This window comes from Boleophthalmus pectinirostris, unplaced genomic scaffold (genome assembly GCF_026225935.1).
Source record: "Boleophthalmus pectinirostris isolate CB_2022bp ecotype Guang Dong unplaced genomic scaffold, ASM2622593v1 HiC_scaffold_17, whole genome shotgun sequence".
In the NCBI taxonomy this organism is placed as follows: Eukaryota; Metazoa; Chordata; class Actinopteri; order Gobiiformes; family Gobiidae; genus Boleophthalmus; species Boleophthalmus pectinirostris.
Window position 1 is genome coordinate 16304965 of NW_026571115.1, and position 27968 is coordinate 16332932.

At 39.0% G+C, this 27968-nt stretch overlaps 2 protein-coding genes across 3 annotated transcripts; both read right to left on the minus strand.

The window, feature by feature from the left end:
• Positions 1-1917: 1917 nt before the first annotated feature.
• LOC110166841 (hemoglobin embryonic subunit alpha-like) lies at positions 1918-2567 on the minus strand. Its single transcript, XM_020932163.2, has 3 exons — positions 2463-2567; positions 2142-2349; positions 1918-2046 (listed from the first exon to the last, which is right to left on the minus strand). The coding sequence occupies exons 1-3, from the start codon at positions 2558-2560 to the stop codon at positions 1918-1920; spliced, it is 435 nt and encodes a 144-aa protein (XP_020787822.1). The 5' UTR covers positions 2561-2567.
• An 854-nt stretch (positions 2568-3421) lies between these two features.
• On the minus strand, positions 3422-27606 carry kank2 (KN motif and ankyrin repeat domains 2). Of its 2 annotated transcripts, XM_055152425.1 has the most exons (14): positions 27523-27569; positions 18093-18254; positions 15697-15767; positions 12009-12091; positions 10445-11794; positions 10079-10288; positions 9884-9989; positions 9151-9768; positions 8697-8784; positions 7954-8173; positions 6639-6781; positions 5517-5717; positions 5348-5446; positions 3422-4679 (listed from the first exon to the last, which is right to left on the minus strand). In XM_055152425.1, the coding sequence occupies exons 4-14, from the start codon at positions 12043-12045 to the stop codon at positions 4623-4625; spliced, it is 3129 nt and encodes a 1042-aa protein (XP_055008400.1). In that variant the 5' UTR covers positions 12046-12091; positions 15697-15767; positions 18093-18254; positions 27523-27569; the 3' UTR covers positions 3422-4622. The 2 variants fall into 2 exon arrangements, with proteins under 2 accessions (XP_055008400.1, XP_020787801.2); XM_020932142.2 differs by lacking the exon at positions 18093-18254 and having other exon boundaries at positions 27523-27606.
• Positions 27607-27968: the final 362 nt, after the last annotated feature.

Consider the following 27968-nt stretch of genomic DNA (forward strand, 5'->3'; position numbering starts at 1 on the left):
AGGGCAACTATGAACACAGAGGTAGCATATCACAACAAAGTTTTGGGAATAAATGATACCTATTATTATTCATAATCAGTGGTGGAAAAAGCACTAAATGTTGTTACTTTAGTAAAAGTACAGATACCGGAACAACTAAATACTGAAGGAAAAAGGAAAAGTATCACATAAAAAAATCTACTTAAGTAAAAGTATTAATGTAGCCATTTAAAATTGTACTTAAAGAGTAAAAAGTATTTTGTGAAGATGTTGAGATCTAATAAAGCTTCAAATGTAATGATTCTAATAAAGATTTGTGGTGTTTTTTGTTCAACCAAAACAACTGAATTGTTTTTTTTTCTAGCTGTTTATTTGTAAATTTTTGTTTCCTCAAACTATGAACACGCTAATTATAAATATTACTTTTCAGTCTAGTTAAAAAATTTAGTGGAGTAGAAAGTACAGATACCTGCTCTTAAATGTACTATCCACTTTCAAATTTACTTAGGTAAAGTACAGATACCTAAAATTTTTACTTTTGGGTCCGGTCAAGCGGAAACGGAGGGAAACAGGGACAGATTTTTTACATTCAAATAGCTCTTATTCAGAAACTAGAGGGACTATTAAAATAAGTAAGGTATTAGAATGTAGGAAAGAGTTAACACTCCAACAGGGTAAAGTTAACCCTGCGATATTCTTTCAAGTTGTTGACAAAAAATTAAAAAACTCATGTCGGTAACGGAGGGAATGAAATATGCAGCGCTTTTTGGGCAATAAATACAAACAGCGATAACTACCAGTTCTCACTTACATATCCTTAACAAACTGGTTTGAATATTTGCTTAATATAGTTTTCTACCATATGGTACAAGATTAGGTTGAAAAACCTCTTACTTTTTGAGTAATGAGATTTTTTATTAAGAAAGGTCATGGTAACGGAGGAAAAAGTAACAGAGGGAAAATTGTGCAAGCAAGTAGAAGGTGCATGATTTTGCATAATTTGTCAGCTTTTTTCTTCTGAATACTTTAATATTACTTCAAAATGAAAGGGAACTATTTCTATAAAATATGTCAGTCCTTCCAAGCAATTTTTTTTATCATTTTAAATACTTTTTTTTTTTTTTTTAATCATGTACCTTCATCAACAGTTCAAAGATCGAATAACACAAGATATGATGAAAGACATCAATTTATTTACATGATTTGCAGGTCTTTGAAATTTGGGAAATAATTTTTGTTCCATGTTTCATACATGGTCTGTTTAAAACGTATGTAACTTTAGAACCAAAAATGGTACAGAAAAAAGGTAAACTGTTTCATAAACTAGAGTACATATGCTATCTGTTGAATACATTTTTATATTAGATCCATTAACTTGAATTTTTGGCCTTGCTGTATACTTCTGCTTGACTAGGCCCTTTAATTTCATTACAGTCCACAACTGTCCTTAAGACTAATGCAAAGATGTCCTGCTGAATCTGCAGATTGTAAACTGATCAAGGTGGGGAAAAAGGTATACATTTGGATAGAGAAGAGAATTACACCAGTGTGATCAATTATGTATCCCATTATTTTACTATTCTATAGGCTAACTATACCCAAAGTTAAAAATGTTGCAGAAATATGAAAATCTCACACGTTTACTTATTTCTTTTGAAATGGTATAGAAAATGTTTGTGTCTAAAAATACATTTAAACTTGATTTAATGTATGTACTTTTAGTTTAACCAGTCTTTGGAAGGTCTCTAACCCTAACTTAGACTCAGTTAACTGCTTGGTGTGGTATAATCTTGAGTTGTTTCAGCAAAGTATGGCAATAAAATACTATGTACCATAAAATATAATCACACAAACAAAAGAGTAAGAAAGCACAGAGGACAATTGTTTATATTGTTATATTTTGACTTTATTGCAGCAGTTGATATTAAGTGCTACTGTTTATCTGTACTTCTCAGACAGAGCCATGGCCAGAGCAGCCAGGAACTTGTCAAAAGCCATGTGGACCTCAGGAGTGAATTCTTCAGGGAACTTGATGGCAAGAACCACCATGACACAGTGGGCCAGGCTCTGCAGAAAAAGACATTACAATCAATTAACTACAACAACAACAACTCATGTTGTTTCATGTCATCTACAGTCTAGGTGACATGAAAGAAGTATACCTTGAAGTTAGCAGGATCCACACGCAGAGTGAAGGCATGCAGCTCACTAAGATTCAGAAGTCCTCCCTTTAAGTCATCGATTTTGCCCACTGCATCAGAAACGGCCTTCATAATGGTGATGCCGTGCTTGACAACATTAGGAGCTCCAGGGCTGACATCATCCCAGTGAGCGAAGTAAGTCTTGGTTTGTGGGTACACCGCAATCAGCCTGGTAATACATAAGCCAGTGTTAGGTTCTGTTAAATATTCATAAGATAAAATATCTTTTTGTGCTAGATAAAAATTAAGTTCAGACTTTATTCAGATCCATTTAATTCTTACCTGTTCAGAGCCTCCCTGCCAATCTCATCATGGTAAACTGAAGCCACTTTCCAGAAGGCCTTCACGGTTTCTTTGTCCTTGGGGTTAAGGCTCGTCATCTTGACACTTGACAGTTCACAGCTGCTTCTGTCACAGCTGGATACACGGTGGGTATTTATACTGTCTCTGAGATACACCCACCCCCAGGATGCCTTATCATGTGATGTCAATGCCAAAATAGTGAGATGTAGACCATATGAACAGATGTAGATTTTAGAATTGTTAATACATGTGTTTATGCTGATAGCTAAAAAGGTAGTATATTTCCAGAAAACGCCTTACTAATTTAGGCAATTAATTAATTAATTAATTACTTAAAGAATACAAATTTTGAGTACCTGTGTACGGATACAATCATTGAAACAAACATAAAGCTGTTTTAATCATAACATGAGTAAACCATGTATCACAATACTTAACAAGATACATTTTAATGTATTCATCTCATCACTGCTAACATATGGTGCCTTTCAGTGTAATAAAAAATATAAATATATTAAAATCCCCTTTCCATAACTCAGTCCCAGGACTTATCAGAACATTGTTTGGGTGGACCAACTAAGCCAGACAAAGATAAAGCCTGTCTGTGAGCTGCACACAGACACTCCAGATGTGATGTCATATCAAACATGCTCTCAAAGCCACCTGCTTATATTGATCAGGGTATCTCATTGTGTGGAATATTTGTAACAATTGCCATGAATTGTTGAAATAATAATTTTCTATAGTTTTACCATTAAAAAACCCTTTTACTTTACTAGTGTAAACTAAGAACTATATATTTTTGTAATTCTAAAGTTGTCTGATATTCCAATAGCATGTTGTATGTTCTAAAGCTTTAAGTTTAGGATTGGAAACAAAGGGTCATTGGTTTAATTTCAAATGAATCTATTTATTATACTTATTTTTATTTGTTATATATTTTTAAATACCACAATTTACAAAATACTTGTATGTCTCACCTCTGCTTAAAGAAGCCCCCTTTAGTGGGGTATACTTTACAGACAATAAATCACAAAGCTTCAAGGAACAATGTGGTCAACATTTCTATGTAGACTTTATAGTGTTTATTATCCAAAATGCACAAATTAGAACATTGAAAAAACATAATCCTACATAAACCTTTACAAACTAAAGCCCCTTTGCGATTACAAACGTAGATTTTGAAAATTATAAATGTGTAAAAAGATAGATATTAAATAAAAAAAATATTTCAGTAACCAAAGGATACAAAAATTGTGAACATTTAAAAAAAAAAAGAATAAAATTTCAAATCCATCAATAACCTTTAAAAATTTGACTCTAAACATAGGCATATATTATTCTTACATTTTATCTTACAAATCCTGTTGAGAAACTTTCTGAATCCCTGCCAAATCTTTCCAGTATCCTTTGTATTTATCAATCTTTCTTTTACACTCTAAAACTCTTAACATACAAAATTTCAATACAAAATACTCAATACATCCTTCCAGAGACACCAATGAAAATACCTTCATGTATAAAACTGCAAAGTACCACATTCCTGTAACTATATCTAGCGCCAGAAAGGCAAGGTAAATCATATTTGGGCTTCTTGGTGTACATGTTTTTTATTATAAAGTTCTAAAAGAAAAAGTACTGTTCTCATTGTAGGCCACACAAAAAACAATATAAAAATAATCTTGAGTAAATTAAGAATTTCAAATTGGCTTTAGGATTGAACTGAAGTTTTTCTGCTGCAGCACCAAGATAGTTAATGCAAGGACACTTACTGATGTTTCTGTGATTTTGTTGGATGACAACTCAAAAGCAATTCTATTTTGAAAAATATGTTACTTATATGTAATAATGTATTTTTAATGAAGTGGTTTACACACACTTTACAATTTACTTCAGCAAACGAGTTTGGCTTTAAGTGCTGATTAAACAGTGCTAAAAACAACATTGTTATTGCAAGGTAAAATTTCCACAGATAATGTTATGGACTTCAAACAGGAGCACACTATTTTAAAACATAAAGTGAAGCTGGCATATTGATGTGCATACGTTACACAGGGTAAAAACTCATAGCTTCATGTTATAAAGACAAAAGCAGACAATTATGAGCAGTCAGTGTAAAATGGAGAGAGAACTGGCAGTTTACTTTAAGTCACTCGATGGAGGAGAGGAACCTAGGAGTGGAGACTTTGGAGAAACCTGCAAATAGAGAAAAATACACTGTATGACTGTTTTCTCCTGTTTAATTCAAAATAACATCATTGGAGATTTCCTGAAATAGTTATTCAATGTTTAATGTAATTCTACCGTAAACTGAAGACACTTCATTCAAGCCCTAACATTAAACCAAGGCTAAAAGATTTCCATGGTTACTGTAACCAACTGTGGACCAAATTGAGCTAAAAGAAACCTAGAATAGTGTAAGGCCCATAGACTGTATAAAGAAGTGGACAAAGGGAGTGGGACATCACCCATAGTGTTCGGCTCCAGTCAAATGAAGCTCACGAGGCTTGCAGTTATGAGGGCGAATTTGGAGCTGAGTTCCATATTAGGAATTGATTTACGGACAAAATGGCAAAATAAAAGTACCAGGATCATGCACAGCAGGTTAATACGAACATTTTAAGACCAAAATCATTAGTCTGACTTGACAGCAGCAGTTACGAAGATAGGGGTGACGTTTTTTGAAATTAGATTGAATTAGAGTTGGAGTTGATGAAGCCGGAAGGACGCCCATGCTCACTTCCTATTTGTAACGTGGCAGCTAGTGGCTTAGATATGTCCATTTATATATACAGTCGATGATAAGACCAAGCAATTATCTTTTATTACAAATGTTTGTGTTCCCAATGTATGTGACCTCTTACAGGAGAAGGAGGCTTTGCGAAGTTGAGGTGAGCGTACAGAAGAACTGCAATGTCGTTCTGACTGGCCTCCAAGGCGATAGACAGAGCAGTACTGCCATCCTGTCAAAGCAAACAATGGTAAGTCTGACATTATTACACAGGGATGTATGTTCAGAAGGGGCACACTCACATTATCGGTGAGAGTTGCGTCGCACCCTGGCACAGACAGAAGCTGTCGGACGATATCAACGTGGCCATGTTCGCAGGCGCACATAAGAGCTGTAGAACCATCGTCATCTCGAATATTCACCTGAGCCCCACAGGAGAGCAGCGCCCTCACCATGTCCCCACGACCGTGACTAACTGCAAGCATCAGAGCGGTCTGACCAGCCTGCGAATTTAAAAAATTAGGTATTTAGTACAGTTTTTAATTATAGGATAGAAACTGTGAATGTGAGTGTAGATTAGGGTTAGCTGATGATGTTTTAGAATCTATCTAAGAGATGGGTGTGTTGCTTTGTTTTTTTGTTTAGCCATGTCACATTCCCCGATTGTAGCTTGTTTTCTTGTTTATAAAACTCAAAAAGGCAATAGAAAAACAATTTTTACATGTTGTATCACTTCAAACTATGAAATACTGTATTTTGGTCCCACACTTTGAACTACTGTTACAACTGAATTTAAGGTTACAAATCAGATTTAACTTTATAATAATAAGACCTCAATAGCCTAAATAAAGGCTCAATAAAGACATAATGAACAAATAGTTTAAGTTTTATTTATTCATTTTATTCATAACTCCTTACTTAAGGGTGCATGGTGTAACTTTTCTGGTCTGGAGGGTCTGTCACATGCTTTTCTTTATGGAGATGTTATTACATTGTGTGGAATGTTTCACAGTATGGAGACCAAAACAGACCAAATTAAATGTCAGAGCTGTGGCAGAGGCAACCCCGCTCACAGTCAGAATGTCTGTTTTTCTAGATATTTTTGAGCTATAAAACCACCTGTAAATGAATAAATACAAAGTAGTGCTGTTTAATGTCATACTGTAGAACATTTCAGCAGAGCAATGGCATCTCCATAAAAACAAGCAGGTGACTGCCCGGCAACCAAAACATTACATAGTTCACCTTTAAGTAGTGACTAAGCCCGAATCTCTCCTTAAAAAGTATGAATAAATTATTAAAACTCTATTCATCAAATCATGATTTATTGGATGTAGTCATTATAAAGTATCACCCAGAATGGTTAATTGTTTAGGTTCTGCATTTACAACTGCAGTGACATACAGAAGCACTAGAGGGCGCACCTGGCTGGCCTTAGCGTTGACGTCCCCAGTGCGCAGCAGCTGCAGCACAGTCTGGAGGTCGCTGTCGGAGTGAAAAGCAGCCAGAGCAGTGAGCATGATGGCCGTGTAGCCCGCCTTGTTCTGCTTGTCCGCATTACACAAACCTGTCGAGTAAACCAGGTCACTCAGTGTGGCAGGCAACATAATAATAACAGTGACATTGTAAGGATGAAGAATGAGCACAGAAAACAAGTAAAATCAGAGTTAGACTACTAAAAAGTAGTTACGATAGCGCTATCAGTGATGGAAAGAATACTTAATTTAAATGTATTTAATTACAGAATACTGAATACCTGCTTTAAACTGTATTTTGCGATGTATTCTGATACATGGCCCAATCAGTGTATTGTATTCTGAATACTTAGAATACTTTTACACAGAGTTACATTTAAATTATAGTGTGGGAATAACAGCTTCATGTTTGTTTCATAATTTGTTATGCATTTATTTATAGCTGGTCATAGAAGAAAAAAAATCACACCTGCACTCACCACAAGTTTTCTATTATTCTCACTGAATATGTGCAGTGTAACGCCATATATTACATGATCAAATGCCACCACCAATACCACCAAATGAAAGAATAATTGTACCAGAACACAGATACTCAAAAGATATGTATTCAACTACAGTTACAATACTTATTAATATTCAAGAAGTTGTAAAGGTAAGATTATAATTATGCTATGAACTTATATAGCACTTTTCAAGATACCCAAAAGAATGACTGGCAGAATTGTGGCAATCTTTTTGACCACCACCAATTATTAAATCTTGGCTTTAATTGTCTCCTTTTGGGATAGTTTGCGAGCATTACTACTAATACAACCCTACTTATTGCCTTGCTTTAAACACACCTTCACTAGAATAACTTCAATAATTTTAGCCATGGAATTGTTAATCTCTAATAAACTAAAGGTTAAAGACAGCCGTTAACTTGAAAACTACTGCTTCATGACATCACAAGGTGGAACAGAGCATTTTGAGCTTTGGGCGTGTAAACAGACTAATAATAATAACAAACATGTGTGAATGAAACAAAACACAACTACAGGCATGTTTTTCAGAAAGTAACAAGATAATTACAGAATTCATTTTGTGTAATATAGGACCTTTAAAGATATGAATCCTATGAGATTCTTTAACATAATTACAAACTATTTAATTATGAAGGCGATACTAAAAAGCCCAAACTATATTAAATCTGGAGAGACTTCTATGTATATTACTACAAAACAACTATATATGTTGTGTTTATGCAGAAATCGAAAGTGACCTGTGTCGAGCAGTAGTTTGACGATGGGGAAGTTGGAGTGAGAAACAGTGTAGTGCAGCGCTGTGTTCCCATTGCCGTCGGCCATGTTGATGATAAACTCCAGCAGCTGAGGGGAGACAGTGGCAAAGGTGTCCATGTACCCTTTGACCATGAGGGGGTCTGCAGCCTTGTGACAGGACACACGCAGCCATTCCTGTAGGACGGTGGTGTACGCTGTCCGCTGCATCACACGCAAGAACATCATTTTACTTTACAGGCCAACAAGAGAGCAATAGAAAGATAGACAATTGATACTTTGCAGCTGATATCATCAACAGTCCCTGGGGGTGTGAGGCTAACTGAAGGTACTATTCTGTGACTTAAGTTAGAGTGTAATCTGATATTTGTTTTAACACAATCTGACCAGAAAAAGCTGATTTAGCTGGAACTACAACAGGTGAGCTGTGCTGTTAAACAAGTCTCTCACACATAAAATTACAGTCACAAGCGAGCTAGCATTGGCCAACAGTTTTTTTTAGTTTGCCACTAAAATTTTTGTTGAAAATCAAACACCTAAACAGGACTGTGCACGCTTGTATTAATCACAGGCTCTTTTTTGGATGTGTTTGCTAATGTGTCACTATGGTAATTACACGTAAAACAGCCTCAGTGTGAGGTTACTGCTCAGTATCAATCGACAAAAGACAACAGAAACATAGGAAGACATAGCCAGATCAGAAAGACATTTAACATCAAATACGTACTGCTTCTTGTTGGCTGAAAGCATTTGGGTCCCCCAGAGCTTTCTGCAGGGCATACAACGCTGACAACAGGCTGTCACTCAACTCCAGTCTGATAAAAGACACAGAGAACAAAGAACGTGTCAGCCTCTATGTGTATATGAGCATGGGGTTTTCATATACTATTATAGTTCCTGGAGACAAGCAGGCCAAGTGTGAGGTCAGATCTGTGGAGAGGAGACCTTGCTCACTCTATTGTCTTATTATCTTTGAGCAATAAAAAACTGCAAGATGGTAAGTTAAGTTTAATGCTATACTGTGTAACATTTAAGCAAAGCAATCACATCTCTATGAGGACAAAACTGTGACAGACACCCCACCAGAAACATTTCATAGTTCACCTTCTCTTCGTTTTAGTTTATTACTTATAGTTACTATAGTACTGTAGAAAATATTCTTATCTGTATTTCCACTTTACCTGGGTGGTTTAGGTGGTGGTGAGCCGACATTGCTTGTAGCCCCCTCTGGTACAGACTCTGGTTGACTAGAATGGCTTTCAGATTGGTCAGAATGTACGACAGTTTCTGATTGGACAGTTAAATTATGTGTGGCTTCAGTAACACATGGCTGTTCTTGCTCTGTTGATGTGTTTGTAGATGTTTGTTCAGTTGCAGTGGTTGTTGTAGTAGTAGTAGTAGTAGTAGTAGTAGCAGTAGTGGGTATTTCTTGTGCTTCTTGTTGTTCTAGTTCTGATTGGCTGACATCTTCAGAAATAAACATGCTTGGGTCTGGTGGAGGTGGCAGTGGTTCGCTTGTATCTTCTATAGTCTCCAGTGCTGGTGAATGGACCTCTTCTGGCATTTTTGTGTCCACATTTGGAGACTGGGTGGGAGTTTGCTGGTCTTGGCTGATAGCTGGTGGGTCTGTGGCTGATTGTTGAGGTACAGTGTTGTTCTCCTGCTCTAGTGTGTGCATTATCTGCTGGTGTGTGATTGTGGATTCTGGCAGTTTTTCTCTGGCTTCGTGGTATTCACTGGAGTCACTCTCTTCATCTGAACTCTCACTACTGCTGTCTTCTGATGATGTAGATTCATAACTGAGAGACAAAAACACAGCAGACATGGTGTAAAAAGCATAGCTATAGATAGATACATGGATGGATGGATGGATAGATACAGTATACTGAATACAGTCCAATAGCATTTACCCACCCTCCATTTACTCCTATGAACTGTAGGTTTTTCTTAGTGGAAGGAGAACCTGGTTTGCCCTCAGCTTTCCTTTTCATTATTGACCGTAGAGAAGAATTAGGTGAAGCTGCAAAAGAGAATCAGTGACACTGACAAAAATGCATTGCCACTTTCTTCAAAATAAGAGTAAACTGAGATAAAGTCATGATGCATTACCTGTCTGTGAGGCATTCTCCTCTGACTGGACTTCTGCAGTTGAAATCATTTGAACCTCACGTTCCTTTATGATGATGGTGCTGCTCTGATTCACTGCTGCACCAACAGCGATCACCGGGAGAGCCACTGGAACTGAAGTTGAGAGCTCACTCTTCAACACATCTCGTACCTGGACTGAGCTGACAGCGAGCGGCAACTCAACTGGACCATCTGAAGGCACAGTGGGAGCAAGTTAATACTGTCCACCCAACATACACATATATCACAATCCTTGAACAGGACTATAAAATCAAATAAATGGCACAAAACTTGTAATAATATAATTCAAATACATTTTGAATATTTTAGGAAATAAGAAAACTGCACCTTCAAGTTGCCTCTGCTTGACCTCTGGTTCTGGTGGAGCAGATGGAGATTGACAGGTTTGAGCTCGAAGCAGTGTGCCCACCTCCACCACAGTGGGCTGCTCCAGAGTGTACACCTGGATGCCCACAGTCCTCTGCTCTTTCTGCTCAGGCTGCTGTGTGAAGCTGACTAATGTGTGTAATCTGCCCCCTGCTGGCTCCTGCCAGCCAGTGCTAGTGGCCATGACGGGGTGCTCTGCCAGAGGTGCCCTCTGAGCCTGCTCTGCCAGTCTCTGTGCAACCTGCAGCTCCTGTAATGTCCTCTTTAACTGTCCTTCCAGCTGTCCCACCTGAGACTTTAAGGCCAGAGTCTCCGGGACAAGCCCCAGATCCTCCTCGTGAACGCCGACTCCAACATGCCTTTTACTCCGCTCGCCCTCGGGTCCTACTCCAATAGTGCGCACTTCCCTCTTTGCACTCGGCCGTGCCCCACCTACGATAACTGTGTCCTCAATCTCACATCCTGAGTCCTGTTTGGAGGCTTCTGGAGAGGTGGGAGACAGCTGCATGGCCATCTTACTGCTGCTCTTAGCCCCAGCGCTAACATCTTCTTCTGGGATGTCGATGTAGAGCTCCCCTCTGGGACGACCTCGGCCAAAGCTCAGACTGTGACCTAAGAACTTCTGGCTCTTGAGTTGAACGCTGAGCTGCCGCTTCTCCTCCTGGAGCACAGAGATTTTCACCTGCAGCACTGGAATGGTCTTGACTTGCTCCTCCAGCTCCTTGATCTTGCGGAGGGCTGCAGCCATCTGTTCCCTCACGTGCTGCAGATGGGCGGGGGTGGGGGTGACAGGAGTAGACAGTCCTGAGCTCAAGGGGGTGAAGGACCCCCCTGCTCCATGTGCTCTGTTGAAGCTGTGTGCACTGCTGATGGAGGTGTTGGAGCCAGCCACACTGCTGTTCATGCTGCCTAGATTGGAGAACCTGCGGCTCTCCTTCTCCTCTTCCAGCCTCTTGCGAGCGTCCAGGAGGGTCTTCTCCACTCGGGCCGTGCTGAAGCCACTCCTCTGGGTGGTATGATACCCTGGGGCGCAATAAGAGAAGGAGGAGTGCCGACTGTCCATGCTGGCGTTAGAGCACAGAGACTCTGTGGAGGTCCACCATGAGCCCGCATAACCATAACCTCGAGGCAGGGAGCCATAACGCGGTCGCCGCTGAATAGGCACCTTCTTAATCGTGTTTCCTTTCTCAATGTCATTGACGTATTTGAGGAAGTCTAGGTCCAGACGATAGCCATACGGGGTCTCCACTGAGTAGGGTGCCTCCTGTTCTTTGCCATGAAGTGAAGTGGGAGCAGGCGGGTTGAGTTTCCCTGAAAAGGAAGGAAATCACGTTCAAACAAACGGAAATCTGTGTCTAATCTTGGGCTCAGACTTTAGAAAAAAGCTTTGTATATTTATGCAAACTGAGACAATCACCAAATTAGGTACAAAGTGGCCCTGTAGCCTGTACTTTGCAGTTCCTTTCATCTGTAATCAGTGTAACATGGCCTATCTTTGCTTAAATAAAATCATGTAAAAGCCCACCTGGAAAAGTGGGATCCATACGCAGCACCTCGGCCATCCTGAGTGTGCGACCACCGGTCCCAGAGCCGCCCACAAACTCTCACCTGCAGAGGACAAAAGAGCAGAACATTCATTCATTCATTTCCTCCATCTCCACTAGCGCTCAGTTTAATTTAGACCAATATTATCATTTGTACCACCCAGTTCCTTTGTTTAATTTCATCCCTTCATTTTCTCAGAGTGTTTGTTGCTGTTCTTAGCGTTCAGTCGAGAGGAGTTACAGAGAAAAGTTTCCTGGCAGCTTATACTAGTACGGAGCATTGAGACTGCCAGTTTCAGCCTTATTAGGAATCATCCGCGCACGCTAACTTCACTTCTTGATGTAGGGTTTACACACAGCTCTCGTATAAGTCTCTGGACCTTCTCCTCTTTGCAGTTCCCTTGGTTTCTCTTTGTTTTCTACTTTATTTAGCCCTTTCAAAGTCAGCTGATTCTCATGAGGGGTTTACAACATTGCTGACTTAGATTCCTTAGTTGAACTATACAAAGAAAGTTCAGTCTGTTTCCTCATTTTACTCATAAAATTATCCAGAACTTGGGAGTTTAAGATAAATTATTGTATTCCAGCGGCAAACAAGAAGCAGAAAGTGAGTCAGTGCACAGGGAAAGATTAACTTTCAAGGTCATCACTTTGCATGGGAGGGGAAAGTAATACTTAATCTACAACATGTGAAAAACAGTTTGAAACAAAAAAAGTATTTGTGAGAAAGAATACAGAAATTACTTCTTGAATCGTGATCTGAATGTGCCTTGTGTCTCTGTGCATCTTGTGACCCTGGTCAGTCAATGCACGCTCTCTTGTGAAAAGTAGGGCACTTGGAAACACTGACTAATTTGACCTGGAATGGTTTTTCACTTTCTGGAGTCGATTTTAGATGAATTTCTCCTATCTCTATCCCTGTATTATTCTTGTACTTGATCTTCCATGCTGTCATGATGTCAACTCAAGTCTGCCATTTTTTATACAATCTTTGTTTACTGAGTCGCTTTATAATGACTACACTTTTAATTGCATGACCAAAGACTTAATACATATCAAATAGTTCCTTAAGAAATATTCAGGCTTAGTTACTACTAACCCTTAAAAGGCTAATTATTATAAAGCAGTATCCAAAATGCCATCAGCATAGATCAACAACATAGATTAACCAAACTAAACTAATGATAATCCTTGGAATTTAAGTTACCATATATACTTCATATGTACTAGGAATGCAGAGAGCTCAGTTTAGATAGAAACACTTCATACTTATCAGGAATAACTGAGGAGTTGTTAGCGGCTTTATCTTAAACATGGCTGAAATGTGTGACTGATGATGTGCTGTGGTTTATACAGCGGCATGGCCCAGTTCTAGACGTGTGAAAAGCAGAGAGCTGAAGCTGAGAGCTGAACCTGGGAGGGGCTGGACCGGGGTGTGAGACAGGCAAGGAGGGCGGAGGACAGCCCTGACATGGGACAGTTGATGAGGTATAATTACAGTGAGCAGTTTAGCAACCAAACATCCCGTCCCAGTAGACATGGGTGACTGACAATTTCCTCTTGATTCCTGAACACACCACATTCATATTTCTAGTTTGTAACAGAACTGAGTGAAACGCTTCATTTTGTAAACAGTAGACGAGTGGGATGACAATAGGCCTAAATTATGGGTTTACCTCAGAAGACCTGACTCCTTTTTAAAACTCTGTTGAAATGTGCAGATCAATGCCAACAGCAAATAAACCATTGTACATTTGAAGTTCTAATGTAACATATAAGACTATTTAGATTGCCTTCTTGCTTTATTAATGCTAGTGCTATTGACAGAGTCGCCTTATACGATTTATGGATTTATATTTCAAAATTAGTTTAAGTGAGAGTGTATATCAGTTGCTTGTCTCCAGGGAAATGTACTGTAATGCCTTAATGTTACACAATATAGTATTAAACGCATATTTCTTTTGCTCAAAAAATACGTTATCTTAATGTGAGCAGGGTTGCCTCTCAGTGATCTGACCTGTAACTTGGCATGGTGGCATAACCTACTTGTCTCCATTGGGGTACATTTAATGCCAAACTACGGGACATTCCAGCCAAAGTAAGAAAGTAGCAGGCCTTGCACCAGAAAACTTGCATCTTTAAAGTTGATCTTCTTGACAAAATGCGAGAAAGTACCCTGAATTCTGTAGCTTGTCAACAACAGCCAACTTTAACTTGCTTATGTCCTCCTGAACCATTTGCCAAACATGACAGCAACTTCTGGCCCAAAAACCATAGTGAGCTAACATGTCACTGTCAATAATTTCCATAGCACTTTCTCTCTTAAACCACTGTGCCTTTTTCTAATCCAGACATTCCTCCCACATCGCACCCTTTACGCCCACAGCCTCTGCCTCCTCCACATCTGCCTCCTCACCAGTGGCTCCGTGGTTCTGTGGGACATCTGTATTGAAGTGTGGGTGCTGTGGAGTGGTTGACCTCCCTCCCTTGCCCAGACAGAGTCCCTTTCAACTGAGAACAGAACCCAGTGTACTCCTCGGGGCAACTTTCTAGGACCAGTTTCATCTAGGACAAATGCCCCCGCCAATTACCCCTACCCCCCTTAAAACCACCCCAACCCACCCTGCTGCTCCAATCCTACAGCCACATACCACACTCATAGGCGGAAGTTTAACAGCATGCCTACCATTAAGCCTAACACGGCCCGGAGGGGGTATGATGCCGGTCAGCCAGTACAAATTACACACTTCTGGTATGTCCTGTAAGATGTCACAAGAATAGCTCTATAATATGGTGGCAGGGGCTATCTGTCTCTGCTTAGTAAACAGTTTATGCACAGATAAGACTATATACGTTAACAAAATAACTCAAAAAAACTCCTCCCTCGTTGTATCTTTCCTTATACTACCTATATATTTGGATTTAAAGGTCCTACATTACGCAAAATTGACTCTTGTAAGCTTTAAGCCATGTTTGAATGTTGTTACCTCCTTACCTAGAGTTGTGTTTTGTTTCATTCACAAATGTTGGAGTAATCCTTATGATTAGTCTGCCTACTTCCCCAAAGCTCAAAATGCTCTATTCCACCTTGCGATGTCCTGTAGTGGTAGTTTTCAAGTTAACAGTTACCTTTTACCTTTAGTTCAGTAGAGACAGGACATTCCAAAGCTAAAGTTATCTAAATGATTCTAGTGAAGGTGTATGGAGTTTAAAAACACAGTGGAGCACTTCTGTATTACCACAAGAAGAACTCTCAAATCTAAATATGTAAGGTTTGTGTGTTAAACATGTGCAAACACAACTCAGGTATGTTGATATGATGAAGAAACAACATTATAATTATAACAGAGAACAGAAAATAGTGTAATATGGGCCCTTTAAGACCACCCTGAAGCACTTTTTTTAAAAATGCCAAGCTCAACATAGAGGTCAGGTCTACAAAGATTATCAAACTCTGCCTCCATTCAAAGAGTCATCTTATTAGTATTGCCATTGCAAAGGATTAGACTTCATAATTGCTTTTTAGGTCAAGAATACCAGTTTTCCCACCACACACTGTGAATCTTAGTACATTTTTCCGCTGCCTCGCTCAATCTACCAGCGTATGCCATTCTGCAAAAGCTCACAAATGGATGGTGCACTTGGAAAAAGTTTGTTTCCACTTCGTACCAGCTACTGTAGCTGCAGGGACAGGACCACGGCTCCCCAGTTCTCTGCTGCCCCTTCTTTAGTACCCAAACCTGAAAGACACACACAAAAAACAAATATTTAAATGTCTGGACATTACATCATGCTCTAGCTAGGAAACTCCTTTACCAAACACCAGTTTGGGAAAGTTATTCATATTTACGCCAGCTGTTGTTTCAATCAAATACAATACATATACACTAATCAAATACTGTATATTAAAGGCTTTTGGTTATTTTCATGTCCTCTCAACATTTACAATTTATTGTAGCCTATCAAATTTCAATTACTTAATATTGTGTTAAAAAAACAAAAAAAAACAAAAATGGCTCCTCACAGTCAGACCAGTTGGGAATATCAGCTTTATTACTATTGCTTATATAGCCTGTCAATGTTAAGAAATCACATTTTGCAAGGTCCATAAGAATAAATACATTTGCACATGATAATTGACATCATAATTGAATTATACTAATTTGATTAGTAGAGCAGTAACACATCCTGTTTCTCATGCTCCATACTGTTTATGGCACATGTGAGCAAAGGGCATGCTGGGATTTAGGACCTTCTCAGTTCATTAAAGGGGAGTAGCTATGTTGACATGGAGATAAAAACAGACTTATGACAGGTTACAAAAGCGTGCACCCACAGACTGTAAACATGGGTTGCAAAGCCTAAAAACCATCTGAAAACATTCCAGTGGTTAAGACTGACATGTTTCAAGTGAACGACATACAACCCCCTGCTAGACTCAACCCATCCATCGAACTGCAGCACATCTGGTAGAAAAACAAAAGGAAAAGTCCATTCTGACTGTCCAGAGCTAATGAATTCAAGACAGCAGGCTTTGTTGCCATGTGATTAGTTAACCCATTAAAGGTCCTATATTATGCAAAATTGACTCTTGTGATGTCACAAAGCGGTAGTTTTCAGGTTAACAGTTACATTTGACCCTTAGTTCAGTAAAGATTTGCAATTCCAAGTTTTAAATTATCCAAATGATTTTAGTAGTGTCATAGTACTTGAGACCAGTCTTGAGACCAGCATCAAGGCCATTTTTTATGGTCTTGGTCTCATCTTGGACTCGACCGCGTTTGGACTCGGTCTTGTCTCAGTCTCGAGGTCTGACACTCAACGAGTAATAGATAGATTTATAAAACATTGATATATATTTGCCAAAGTAACTGTAAAATACAAATAAATAATATTGATGGGCCGTGGTCTTGGTCTTGTCTTGGTCTTGGCATTTAAAAGTCTTGGTTTTGTCTCAGTCTTGAGCCTCTAAGGTCTTGGTCTTGTCCTGGTCTTGGGACCCTGTGGTCTCACCAGGTCTTTGTCTCGATTAGTGTGGTCTTGACTACAACACTAGATTTTAATGAGGGTATATGGAGTTTAAAAACACAGTGGAGCACTTCCTGTATTACCACATGACATCACAGGGTGTTTTTTTATGTTTGAGTGAAGAACTCAGCCTAAACATGAATTATTTGTGTGTTAAACATGTGTAACTGAAACGAAACACAACTCTAGGTATGTTATTGATGAGGAAAAAAACATTTTAACATAGATAGTAAAAAAGCATAATATGTAAATCCAAATGGCAACTACATGGTACACACATCCTTCATTTTTGTGGGAACCGCAGACATCACCTATTAAGACCTTAAACCAGGCCTCTCCCATAGGCTTTATAATGCGCTCCCTTCATGGACACTGTAGCCTCCGCCTGCTCTTTTACTGCAGAGTGCATTGTCCACAGATAAGCGGCATGACTGTGTCTGCTGAGTCTCATACTTCTCACACTCAGCTCCATATTTTGTCAGGGGGGTCTGGCTGCCTGAATAAGGAGTGGTATTTGGAGAAAAGTAAATTGAAATTCTGCTATCTTTGGATAAAACCTATCAATCATCAACAGCTACTTGAAGAATTTGGTTTGTGGCTCTAGTTAACTTCATGAAGCACTTTGTAACATTGTTTTGAAAAGTGATATATACAAATAAAGTTATTATTATTATGAGTTGGTAAGATAGCTCTTAACATAAAGGTCAGATTTTGAGTTACATTCAACCACTTCTAGATTTAGTAAAACAAACAAAAAAAGACTATAAAAAGAATTCTACTTTCTTCCTAAAATAGCACAGAAATTCCATGGTTTATATCTGGTCAAATAAGCATATCAGCATCACATTACAATTGTGAGACAGGGCCAAAATCTTCACATCCTTATAATTACTAGTACTGTATGCACTAGAAGCAATGACAAAATAATAATAGCCCTTATGAATATATGTTTCCTATTAATACCAGTTTTAAGATGTTAACTCTGACTTGCGTATGTTTCCAGATGCCTGTTTACAGTAAGAGTGACCTTTACTTACATCATAATAGCCATGCTTGTTGTCGTACTTGCATTGTTTCCCATGCTGTCATGCCAGTAGCTCTGAGGGCGGAGGGGTAAAGGGGAGCAATGGACCTTCAGGGCTACAACGTCAGCCAAATCACAAAGAGCCATTCATTCGGAGCTAGTCCCACAGCTGGTTCTAATATAAGGCAAGGAGGGGCACGGGCAAAGGACACAGGCAGAACAGAGGTTTAGACAAGAATACTTCACACACATAAACAAACAGCTGATAAAAGACGCACAAATGTTACAGTTGGCGAGAGAAGTGTCCATGTTGATGAGGGCTCAGAAAGTATGTTTGAAACTTTGACGCCAAATATTACTCAGAACTGATTCATATCTACACAAACAAAATAATACAAATTTGGCTTTGGCTGTAGACTACAATAGTATCAGTAAAGATCATGTAAATGTTGACAAATTTGAAAGACCAATATTTTTTATTATGTTTTGCGATAAATAAGATATGGGCTAAATTGTGTCTGTAAATGTCTTGGTTGTGGATTATTTACACAAAATTAAAAATGCATAGTTTTTGTAGATGTGTTGCAGATTTGTATAGACAATAAATTTCATTTGTTTCAACTATTCTAATATTATCCTGAAGACTATATACTGCCCGACTCTATTTAAAAGATAGCCCAAAAACAGGAAGTACAACAGACAATCTTTGTTATATAATCCAATTGTAGGCACATGCTAGGGTGCATGTTCTGCCAGTTCCAAATGTAGAGATATGAAGAGGATAGCATAAAGAAGGACCTCTGGAGTAAATCAAAACTGTTAATCAGTGAATGCGGGGAGCTGTATTATCAGCTAGGATGATTAATTTCAACACACACTTTAGGTCAATGGAGATTTGGGTCCTTCTTCTTATTGTGAATAGCTTTGTCAGATAAACACCAAACTACAGGAGACAACTCATACTCCCATCCGCTCCCACTCAGCACAGATCAAAACATACAGCTTTGAGCCACTCCATGCCTAAAAACTCCCACAGCTTAACATAGACAGCTGTAGCTTTTAGCTTGATTTATCTCAGCAAGGGCATCTAACAATGTGAACAAGTGATAGGACTGTTTTTAATTTGTCTGTCCCCGTGATGATTAATCTGACAAAGATGATTCACTTCTGGGTCACCACTGCTCGCCGCACAAGTAGCAACAGTTTGTCAACAAGTCAATTGAAGGCGGACACTTGTGTTTTGAGAGTTTTCAATGGTGTAATGTGAAGCAATAGGCTGAGGTTGGCTGGAGAAGCAGTTACAGGAAAGGAGTTGCGATTTTCCCAAAGGATTTGCAAGAAAAAAAAAAGTTAAGTCACTTCCTCTGAGCTCAGGAGTAACAAGAAGAAGGCAAAGAAAGCACCGGAGAGGAGTCCATTTGGGGAAACAGAAGTCGGGAATGTGCAAAAAGAGTGCGGAGGAGAAGGGGGTGAAGAGGGGGTTAAAAGTACAGCTGAGATTTGAATGGAAAAGTTCTCAAATGTGAAGACCATGACTCCTCTCATATTTGAGGATGATTCACTATATACTAATCTCAAGACCAATTTTTTTTTTAGTTTTTCAGAGTTAGATGCGTATAATTTTATCAGAAGCTTGGTATTTATATCAGATGCCCTTCCGAATATTACTATCTCTTGTTATTGTGGTTTTGGAGCAACCAAAAAGTACACTGCAAGAAATCCCCCGGTGCTAGATCAAGATATAGTACTTAGATGATCTACTGGGCCTTAAATCACCAGCACAAGCTGAAAATTTGTTTTGGTCGAAATGCTGCCTAAAAAATACACCCAAAGTTTAATTTAATGCTTTAGTGCAAAGACTACACAGCTTTCCTTTAGGTTTGTGATAAAAAAAGGGATGGGCGAGAGTGTAGTCAATTTAGATGACAGAATTTAAAAGAAATAATCAAAATCAGCCCTAGATATTGGTCCAAAAATATCGCCAGAGCTAAGCGGCCATTGGTTTCTCTGGATTTAAAACTATCGGCATGAGCCAAAACCCATATCGGTCGATCTCTCGAGCTACATTCACACATATTATCTTTAATAAGTTTGGAATATTCTCTTTCCCTTTTTTGCAGCCCCTTCGGCAATTTTACAGTGCTTATCAGTTTTTTTAATCAGTTTTCAGTTGGTCATTTCATCAGATGCCCTTCCAAACAAGATTCGTTTTCATTTATGGTAGCATGGTTACCAACACAAAAGCTACATAAAAACCCTTATATTCACTCTTCGGGTGCTATAGACAATAATCTTTCAAAGAACTTATTTTACAAACTGCTCCAACTTAGAGGCTTGTTATCATTATGCATTCCTTGCCTAAAAATAGCACAACAATACACAATTTGACATTTCAGTTACATAAAGCGCACAGTGCAGTCGCATCAATGTTTTATAGTAGTGTTTATCTTCTTGAGAGCTGGCGTAGTTCAATCTGCCACTCCTGAATGCAAAATATATCCAACAATAGAAAAAAATCTTATACAAAAGAATCTGAAATGTAGCAGTAACAAAGGCATCTTGTCATGACTCTAATGTATACTGTGTGTTTGACAGACAGGGCCTTCAGCTCTGCAGAGTCTGGTGATCTCATATGAACACAGCATGTACTTGTGCTGGCGAAGAACATGTTTTTCACCCAATATGGGCTGTAAATTTAGGACAGTGAAGTCATGGACTCTCTTCACAGCAGACTTGCAACCTTTGGGAAAAAAGTACTGTGTTTTACATTAAAGATCCTATATGTAACTTCTCTGGTGGATATACGTATGCCATCTGCTGTCTCCATGGATATTTGACTGCTTTGCCTGCAATTTTCCACAGCATGGTATTAAACTTATCACTTATTTTTTCATTTCAGGTGTTTCAAAGGTGCACTGTGCAAGTTTTCTGGTGGAGGGTCGGCAACCTGCTTGTCTCCAAGGAGATATTACTGTTTTGTCTTGATTACTTCACAATATAGAAATAAACTTGACAATCACAATGGAGACGGGTTAATAGTCAGACCTAGAAGCAAGCCTGCACATGGTAAGAATTCATGCTTTTAAGGTATTTTTGAGCTATGAAACACCTGTAATTGAACAAATGCAAAGGGATATATTTAAAGCCATAGTGTGGAAAATTACAAAGAAATAACATCTCCAGGGAGACAAACAAGTGGCTGACCCTCCACCTTAGAAGCTACATATAGTGCAGCTTTAAAGAATACCATAAAACATGAATTCTTAATGTGAGCAGGGTTGCCTTTCCACAGATCTAGCCAGATTGTGTCACCTCCTTGTTTCCATGGTCATAGATATGTTTAACGCCATCCCGTGGAACATTCCTGTAAGCAATAACCTGTTCACTGGCACAAACAGCTGCTAGAAAAGTTGCATAGTGTGCCTTTAAGGAAATGGCCAAAGCAGGCGATTGTAGTAGTTTTATCAGGAGGGGCTATTCAGCTTCAGTAAACAGCCCCATTTCAGCCATTGGTCATTGTGCTGAGCTTATAACAGGAAACTCAAGGAGGGTGGGGTCCAGGGGTAAGGAGCCGCACCGGAAAAATGAAAAAAAGTCATTTAGGGGAGAATTCCTGTGTGCGCATTTTAGGGGGAGGTGGGATCAGCCTGATGCAGAGCAGAGGGGGAGTGGTAAGAATAACACAGTCCAGAAGATGCCCCGAGGATGGCTTAAACCTGGTGCAGGGTAGGACTGGGTCAAAAGGGCAAACTGTGGTAAGGCACAGCGGGAAGCAGGAAGTGATCTGTTTGCATCCTCTTAGGGAGTTTTAATAATTACTTCCCATTTCACTCAAACCAGCTTTGATTAAATAAAGACATTAAGATGAGTAACAGTAAAACATAGATAAAGTTTAAAATTACATTACAGTTCATTAAATTGACTTAATGGGTCCATATTATATCAAAAACATACCTGGAGTTGTTTTGTTTCACCCACATGTTTGAGTAATCCTTTATCTGTATCTTTAGTCTGTCTGCATCTGCAAAGCTCAAAATGCTGTTTCACCTTGTGATTTCACGAGCCGGTAGTTTTCGTGTTAACAGCTACCTTTTACCTGTTGTTTACTAGAGATTGGAAATTCCAGAGCTGAAATTATCTAAATGATCCTAGTGAAGGTGTGTGGAGTTTAAAAACACAGTCGAGCATTTCCTGTATTATCACATGAAATCACAAGGTGGAACAGAGTGTTTTTTGTTTGAGAGAAGAACTCAACAACTAAATATGCAGGCATTGTGTGTTAAACGTGTGAATGAAATGAAACAAAACTAACTTCAGGCATGTTTTTTAATGAGGAAACAACATTATAACATAGATTAGAAAATAGAGTAATATGGACTCTTTAAGTTAGATTATCTGGCTATATAAAGTCGCATTAAAGTGCAAAAGCCATTTTAAGACAGTAATGTAGGTTTGTCCATCTATTTACACAGTCTCGTAGGGAGTAATGGGCTTCTCTATCTTCTGCTCATTAAACCAAAGTTGTTCTTACCAGTGTTTGTTTTTGCGAAGGAGTTGGAAAATGAATACTGCCAAAGCACTGACTTATTTAATTGTGTTGGACCTGAAAATGGTCTGAGACGCTGAAATGTAAACTGTGATGTTTCGTGTGCTTTGTGAAAACATACCTGCTTATTAGAACTGCCTTACTATTTTGAAGCAGTCGCTGACACAATATTTCACAAAGTTGCAAGTATTTTCCATGTTGGTTTTGAGAGACTACAAGTTTGGATTTTTCATATTTTTCTAGTTCACAAACTGGCCTTGGAGTGCAGTGATTTTGAGAAGAATATTGGGACACTTATCTGTCTAAATGATTCCTCATTATCTACATTGTTATGTCTAGGTTAGGTTTGTTTATACTGGATCAAGATTATGATTACTCTATTTTATTAGAATTAGTCAAGGTTAATGTTGGTGTCTAGAATGTGGTTTTGATTGTGTATGCTACATTCAGTATTTAGGTTACTTTTAGTGTATAGTGAGTTAATCCATTAAAGTTGCACTATCTAACTTTTCCTAAATTTGATTGTCTCCAGGTAGATGTCCGACAATATGGCAATAAATAAAACTATCTTCACTGAGCCAAGCAAATAACTCCATCAGAGCCAAGTTATGTGTCAGATCTGTGGAGAGGTGACCCGCTCAAAGTAAGAATGCATGTTTTCAATGTATTTTTGAGCCATGAAAACACACAATGACAAGATAGGTAAGTTTAATGCCATACTGTGAAACATTCTGTGCAATTTTTGAGATTTAAGTAGCCATTTTGGTCCAGTCAGCATTTATCTACAGACAACAGATGGGGGCAAACTACGAAAACATCATTATCAGTTGTGAATCGTGGACAGTGACAGATCTGTGCTATGCAGATTTAAACTGTAATTTCATTAAGACTCACTAAGCCTTTTTAATACCCGGAGTGTGGTCCCCTCTCTCACCAAATTGGGCTTTATAACTCACAATCCCCCCTGTAACCCTCTGCACCCCCAGGCCCACATGTTCTAATGAGAAAATCACATTCCTCACTGTCAAGAAAACCTCAGGAAGAAGTCTCCAGCTGCAACTGCTGCTAACCTGATATACGCATTTACTCTCCCAAAGAGGAAGCTAGGGTTTCTTAGGGGAAATCTGGACATCTGCAAATGACCAATTACCATCAAAACGTAGAGCCGGACAATAACTTTAAATTAACTTTAAAATGGGGAAAAAAGGGGGTTTCTCATGTTACTGCAAACCCCCATGGACTGTAAATGGAGAGAAACCATGTCAAGTCTGGTATGTGAGGTATTTTGATCTCATTGGACCCCAACTGTGCCACTATATAACACATGCCATAAGCCACACCTCTTTGTTTATATAGGTTAACTACTACTTTTTTCAACTGTCTTGTCTGGTATTTAAAGGACCTATATTACGCTATTTTCTTATCTGTGTTATAATGTTGTTTCCTCATCAGAGTTTTGTTTTGATTCATTCACACATGTTTAACACACAAAATTTGCATGTTTAGGCTGAGTTTTTCTCATGTCATGTGTTAATCCAGGAAGTGCTCCACTGTGTTTTTAAACTCCATACACCTTCACTAGAATCTCCACTGAACAAAAAGCAAAACTAACTTGAAAACTATGGCTTCATGACATCACAAAGTTATCAAATGTGTGAATAAAACAAAACTCAAGGTGTGTTTTTGAGGAGGTAACAACACCATAACATGGCTTAAAGCTCACAAGAGTACATTTTTGCACAGTATAGGACCTTTAAGGATGAGTTTTCATTGTTTTTATAAATGACAAAGGCATCTTGTCACATTGGCAGTTTTTATTGACAGTTACTCATAGGTATAAGAGAGGAAGCTATCAATCAGCTATGAAGTCACTGTCTTCAGCTGTAATAATGTCACATCTGGAAAACTGCAGAAGGAAAACTGACTCACACTAATAGTAGGGACTGTGTAACTGTCTGTCTATTAATTTGGTAATATCTAATAAAACCTGTAATGATACTTCCATATTGTATTTTCAAAAGGACGCAGAAAACCACTTTTTCCATTTTGGGGTCTTTTTCAGGAGTTGAACACTTACACAAATGGTGAAATGCAATGCACGCCTATAAAATTACAGTTATAAATACGGTTTCCTCGATGCCTGCCATTCAGACTAGCATAAAAAGGCAGGTTTAAGTAGAGCAAATTCAGCAAGTTTTTTTTTTTTTTTTTTTTTTTTTAAAGTTCGTATTCCTTGTAAAAGCACATGATCCAATAAAGGCAATGAAAGCAGTAAAGCACATTACAAAAGTGTAGCCAACTAAAACCCATTAGTACCAAAATGCCCACTGCTGCTGTTTAAATGAGCAGTTCTCACTTTTTGATGCCATGGCTCAATTCCAAACCTTTTAAGATATACTTTTGCTGTCATCAAATTAAACTTTTTAAACTTTAAACTTTCTAACTTTGCTTTTATCTCTGGCATTAAATCTGACAACTATATCATTAACATTTTATAGGTCTAAATCAGAGTTAAACAAGCCTTAAACTTTCTTCCAGTCTCACGGTTAGATAGTGAAAATGGTTACTGATACAAACCCCAGACCTACGCTAGAGTCAGCATGGAGTTAATACAAATAGGAGGGCGATGAATAGTGTCATGAAGAGACTACTGTAATGACATAGTTATGAGTCTCTTAGGTCCGCTACTTGCTTGTTTCCATGGAAATGTTAATGCTTTGCCAGGAATGTTTCACAGTATGGCCTTTAACTGATCGATCTGTATGGAGACAAGCAGGTGACGCCACTGGCCCACATTATAGTCCAGGCTTGCGGAGAGGCGAGCCTGCTCACAGTACGAATGCATTATTATAAGGTATTTCGCAAACACCTGTCACTGAATAAATGCAGGATAGAAATGTTAATGCCATGAACTGAATTTTTGTGTTATTTATAAATTACTGTAACACGATTAATGACTAAGCAGTTGACTGATGAAAATAAACTTTCCCAGCAAAGCAACAACATCACGGGGAGACTAGTAGAAAAGTGACATAGTGCAGCTTTAACTTGTTTAAATGTGTCCTCTCTGTCTGTTATCGCGCTGCAGCTGGTCCAGTGGTTGGCTCCTCGCGTACATGATTTGATTCAGTGAGAAAGTCATTACACAACACCAGCGGCCGCCCTCACACTGGGGTATTGTACTTTAGAGTAACAGCCTGACGATGACTGCACTTTCAAACATTCTGCCAACTCCTGCCCGTCCATCATCAAAACAACATCAAGTCCAGCTACTTTTAATCCCCAAATACCGCTGCCAAAAATGATCATTATCTGAAAATCAACAATCACACAGGGCTATTCAAAGTAGCAGCAGTTGTGTGTAGAGTACCAGGATGTTGCGTCTCAAAATGTGGTGCTTTAACTTTTTCTGGATGCACACAGATTGTATTGTTTTGTTATGCTATTATGGTTCACACATCTAGTTTGGTTCTTGTTTGAGTCCAGTTTAGTCCTAAAGAAGACTTGGTTTAGTCCTGGTTGTATCCTGGCTTAGTTCTGGTCTAGTCTAAGATTAGTTCCGCCTTTAGTCCCAGTTTACACTGTTTTCATGTGATGATGATGTGGGGTGTTTGAGGCTTGTTTTGTCCACAGTTACGGTGTCATTATTATCAAGTCATTTGGATTTGGTTTTCGTTCAGGATTAGTCCTGGTTGTATTCTGAGTAAGTTCATTTTTTATAATGGTAAGGCAAACTTTAGTCCAGTTTTTAGTCGTGATTCAGTTATTTTGACATCTCTGAAATCTAGGCTAGACTTTTGTGTTGTGTTATAGATAGGCTAGAGGAGAAGATAAATGAGTCAATTTAAAAATGATGGCCAAGAATAGTTTTGTTTTGGTTAAAAGTTAAAAATACAGCTTCAGCTTTGACCTCCTAACACACAGCCCTATCAGGATATGAATTGGCCTCCGGTGACCACTGACCAGCTCCAAGCAAAGAGAGCAGCAGCAAATCTGTGGCCAAGACGCACAAGGAAAAGCTGATGAACATCTGGAAGTAATGAAGAGTCGCAGAAAGCGCGGACCCACCCTCTCCCCCGAGCTCTTACTCATTTTTCTCTTTCAAAATTTTAATGAAATTATAAAATTGGTTCTTGTGCAATGCGCAAACTATTTTGTTGCAACAGTAATGTCTTCACAAACAAACAGCAGAGATTTTGTAACAGTAGACAGAATAGGCTACAGGAGAATGTAAAATGCAATAACAAAACTGCACACCCAAACTTAGGGTGAACTAAAGTTAACTTGTATAGAACTGCATAGACTTGCTTTTGAATACTTCATTGTAATCCCTTCAAACATTTAACATATTAATAAACTGGACTGTAATATCCGTAAAAAAGGCGCTGAGTCCACAGCTCCTCTATGGAAACAATTAGACCAGTGTGACCAAATGAGGACATATAGAGAAGAACATTAGCCTTCTTATGAACCTTTGCCCAAACCAATCCAACACTTCTGAATGCAAATACATTATATTAAAGCTGTTGTGGTAGCTTATTTAATGACCAGATTTGCCCCTGACCAAGGGATGCTCTGAACAAAAAGACACGCACTAGCGAAGCACCGTGTCTCTCTTTGACATTCCTCTGAACGCTCGAGCCAAACTAGTGCAAAATCAAAAACACGCTGTCTCCAAAGCGAAGAAGAAATGTGAGTTAAACTAAAGCCGCGTGTTTTTCGGCTCAAAAGCGCCGTTAGTTCGCGCAGGGAGGAGAGGAGAGCGGAATGGGTTGGTCCGCGGCTCTACAAAGAAGTCAGACTCTGAGCCATGCGCTTCATCCACAGTGCTACAAATTCAAGTGCAAAAACAACCCCAGATTTGCAAAAGACAGATTGTAACTTAGTGTGGTCTTACCTGTGCTCTGTCAGTCCTCTCAGCCGCCTCGGCCCAGGGGCGCTCTCTGACAGAGACAAAAACACTGCAGCCAAGATGCTCCGTCCGCTCCCCGCGCCATCGCCCCCACCCTTCCGTGCGTCTTAAAGGGCCAGCGACCACGGGGATTTCACAAGCTCTGCCTCCCGCTCTCCATCACATGTAACCATCAGCTCTGGCTCTAAGCAGGCCCCACTGACCTCTGCAGGCCCGCTGTCCTCATGACCCACATTGTCTGCGCTGGGCGTAGGAGCTCCGGTTATTGACAAACAGGAGGTCCTGGGTGGTTACATTACACACGCGGAAATAACATTTTGGCTAGGAATGAGATTCATACAACAGACAGGCTTTAGGTAATTGGTAAGGAATGGAGGCAGGCTTATGAATTAATGACTCAAGAATTACAGTATATTCATAACTTGGCTATA

Bases quoted from the DNA above. Each gene is read 5' to 3' on its own strand.
- LOC110166841 (XM_020932163.2), bottom strand. From the start codon at position 2,560: ATGACGAGCCTTAACCCCAAGGACAAAGAAACCGTGAAGGCCTTCTGG. The intron at 2,350-2,462 runs GTAAGAATTAAA...ATGTATTACCAG, and splicing joins GGCAGGGAGGCTCTGAACAG to GCTGATTGCGGTGTACCCAC. The intron at 2,047-2,141 runs GTATACTTCTTT...CTTTTTCTGCAG, and splicing joins TGGATCCTGCTAACTTCAAG to AGCCTGGCCCACTGTGTCAT.
- kank2 (XM_020932142.2), bottom strand. From the start codon at position 12,045: ATGGCCGAGGTGCTGCGTATGGATCCCACTTTTCCAG. The intron at 8,785-9,150 runs GTAAAGTGGAAA...GTCTTTTATCAG, and splicing joins CCACCACCTAAACCACCCAG to ACTGGAGTTGAGTGACAGCC. The intron at 5,718-6,638 runs GTGCGCCCTCTA...TTAAATTCGCAG, and splicing joins TCAACGCTAAGGCCAGCCAG to GCTGGTCAGACCGCTCTGAT.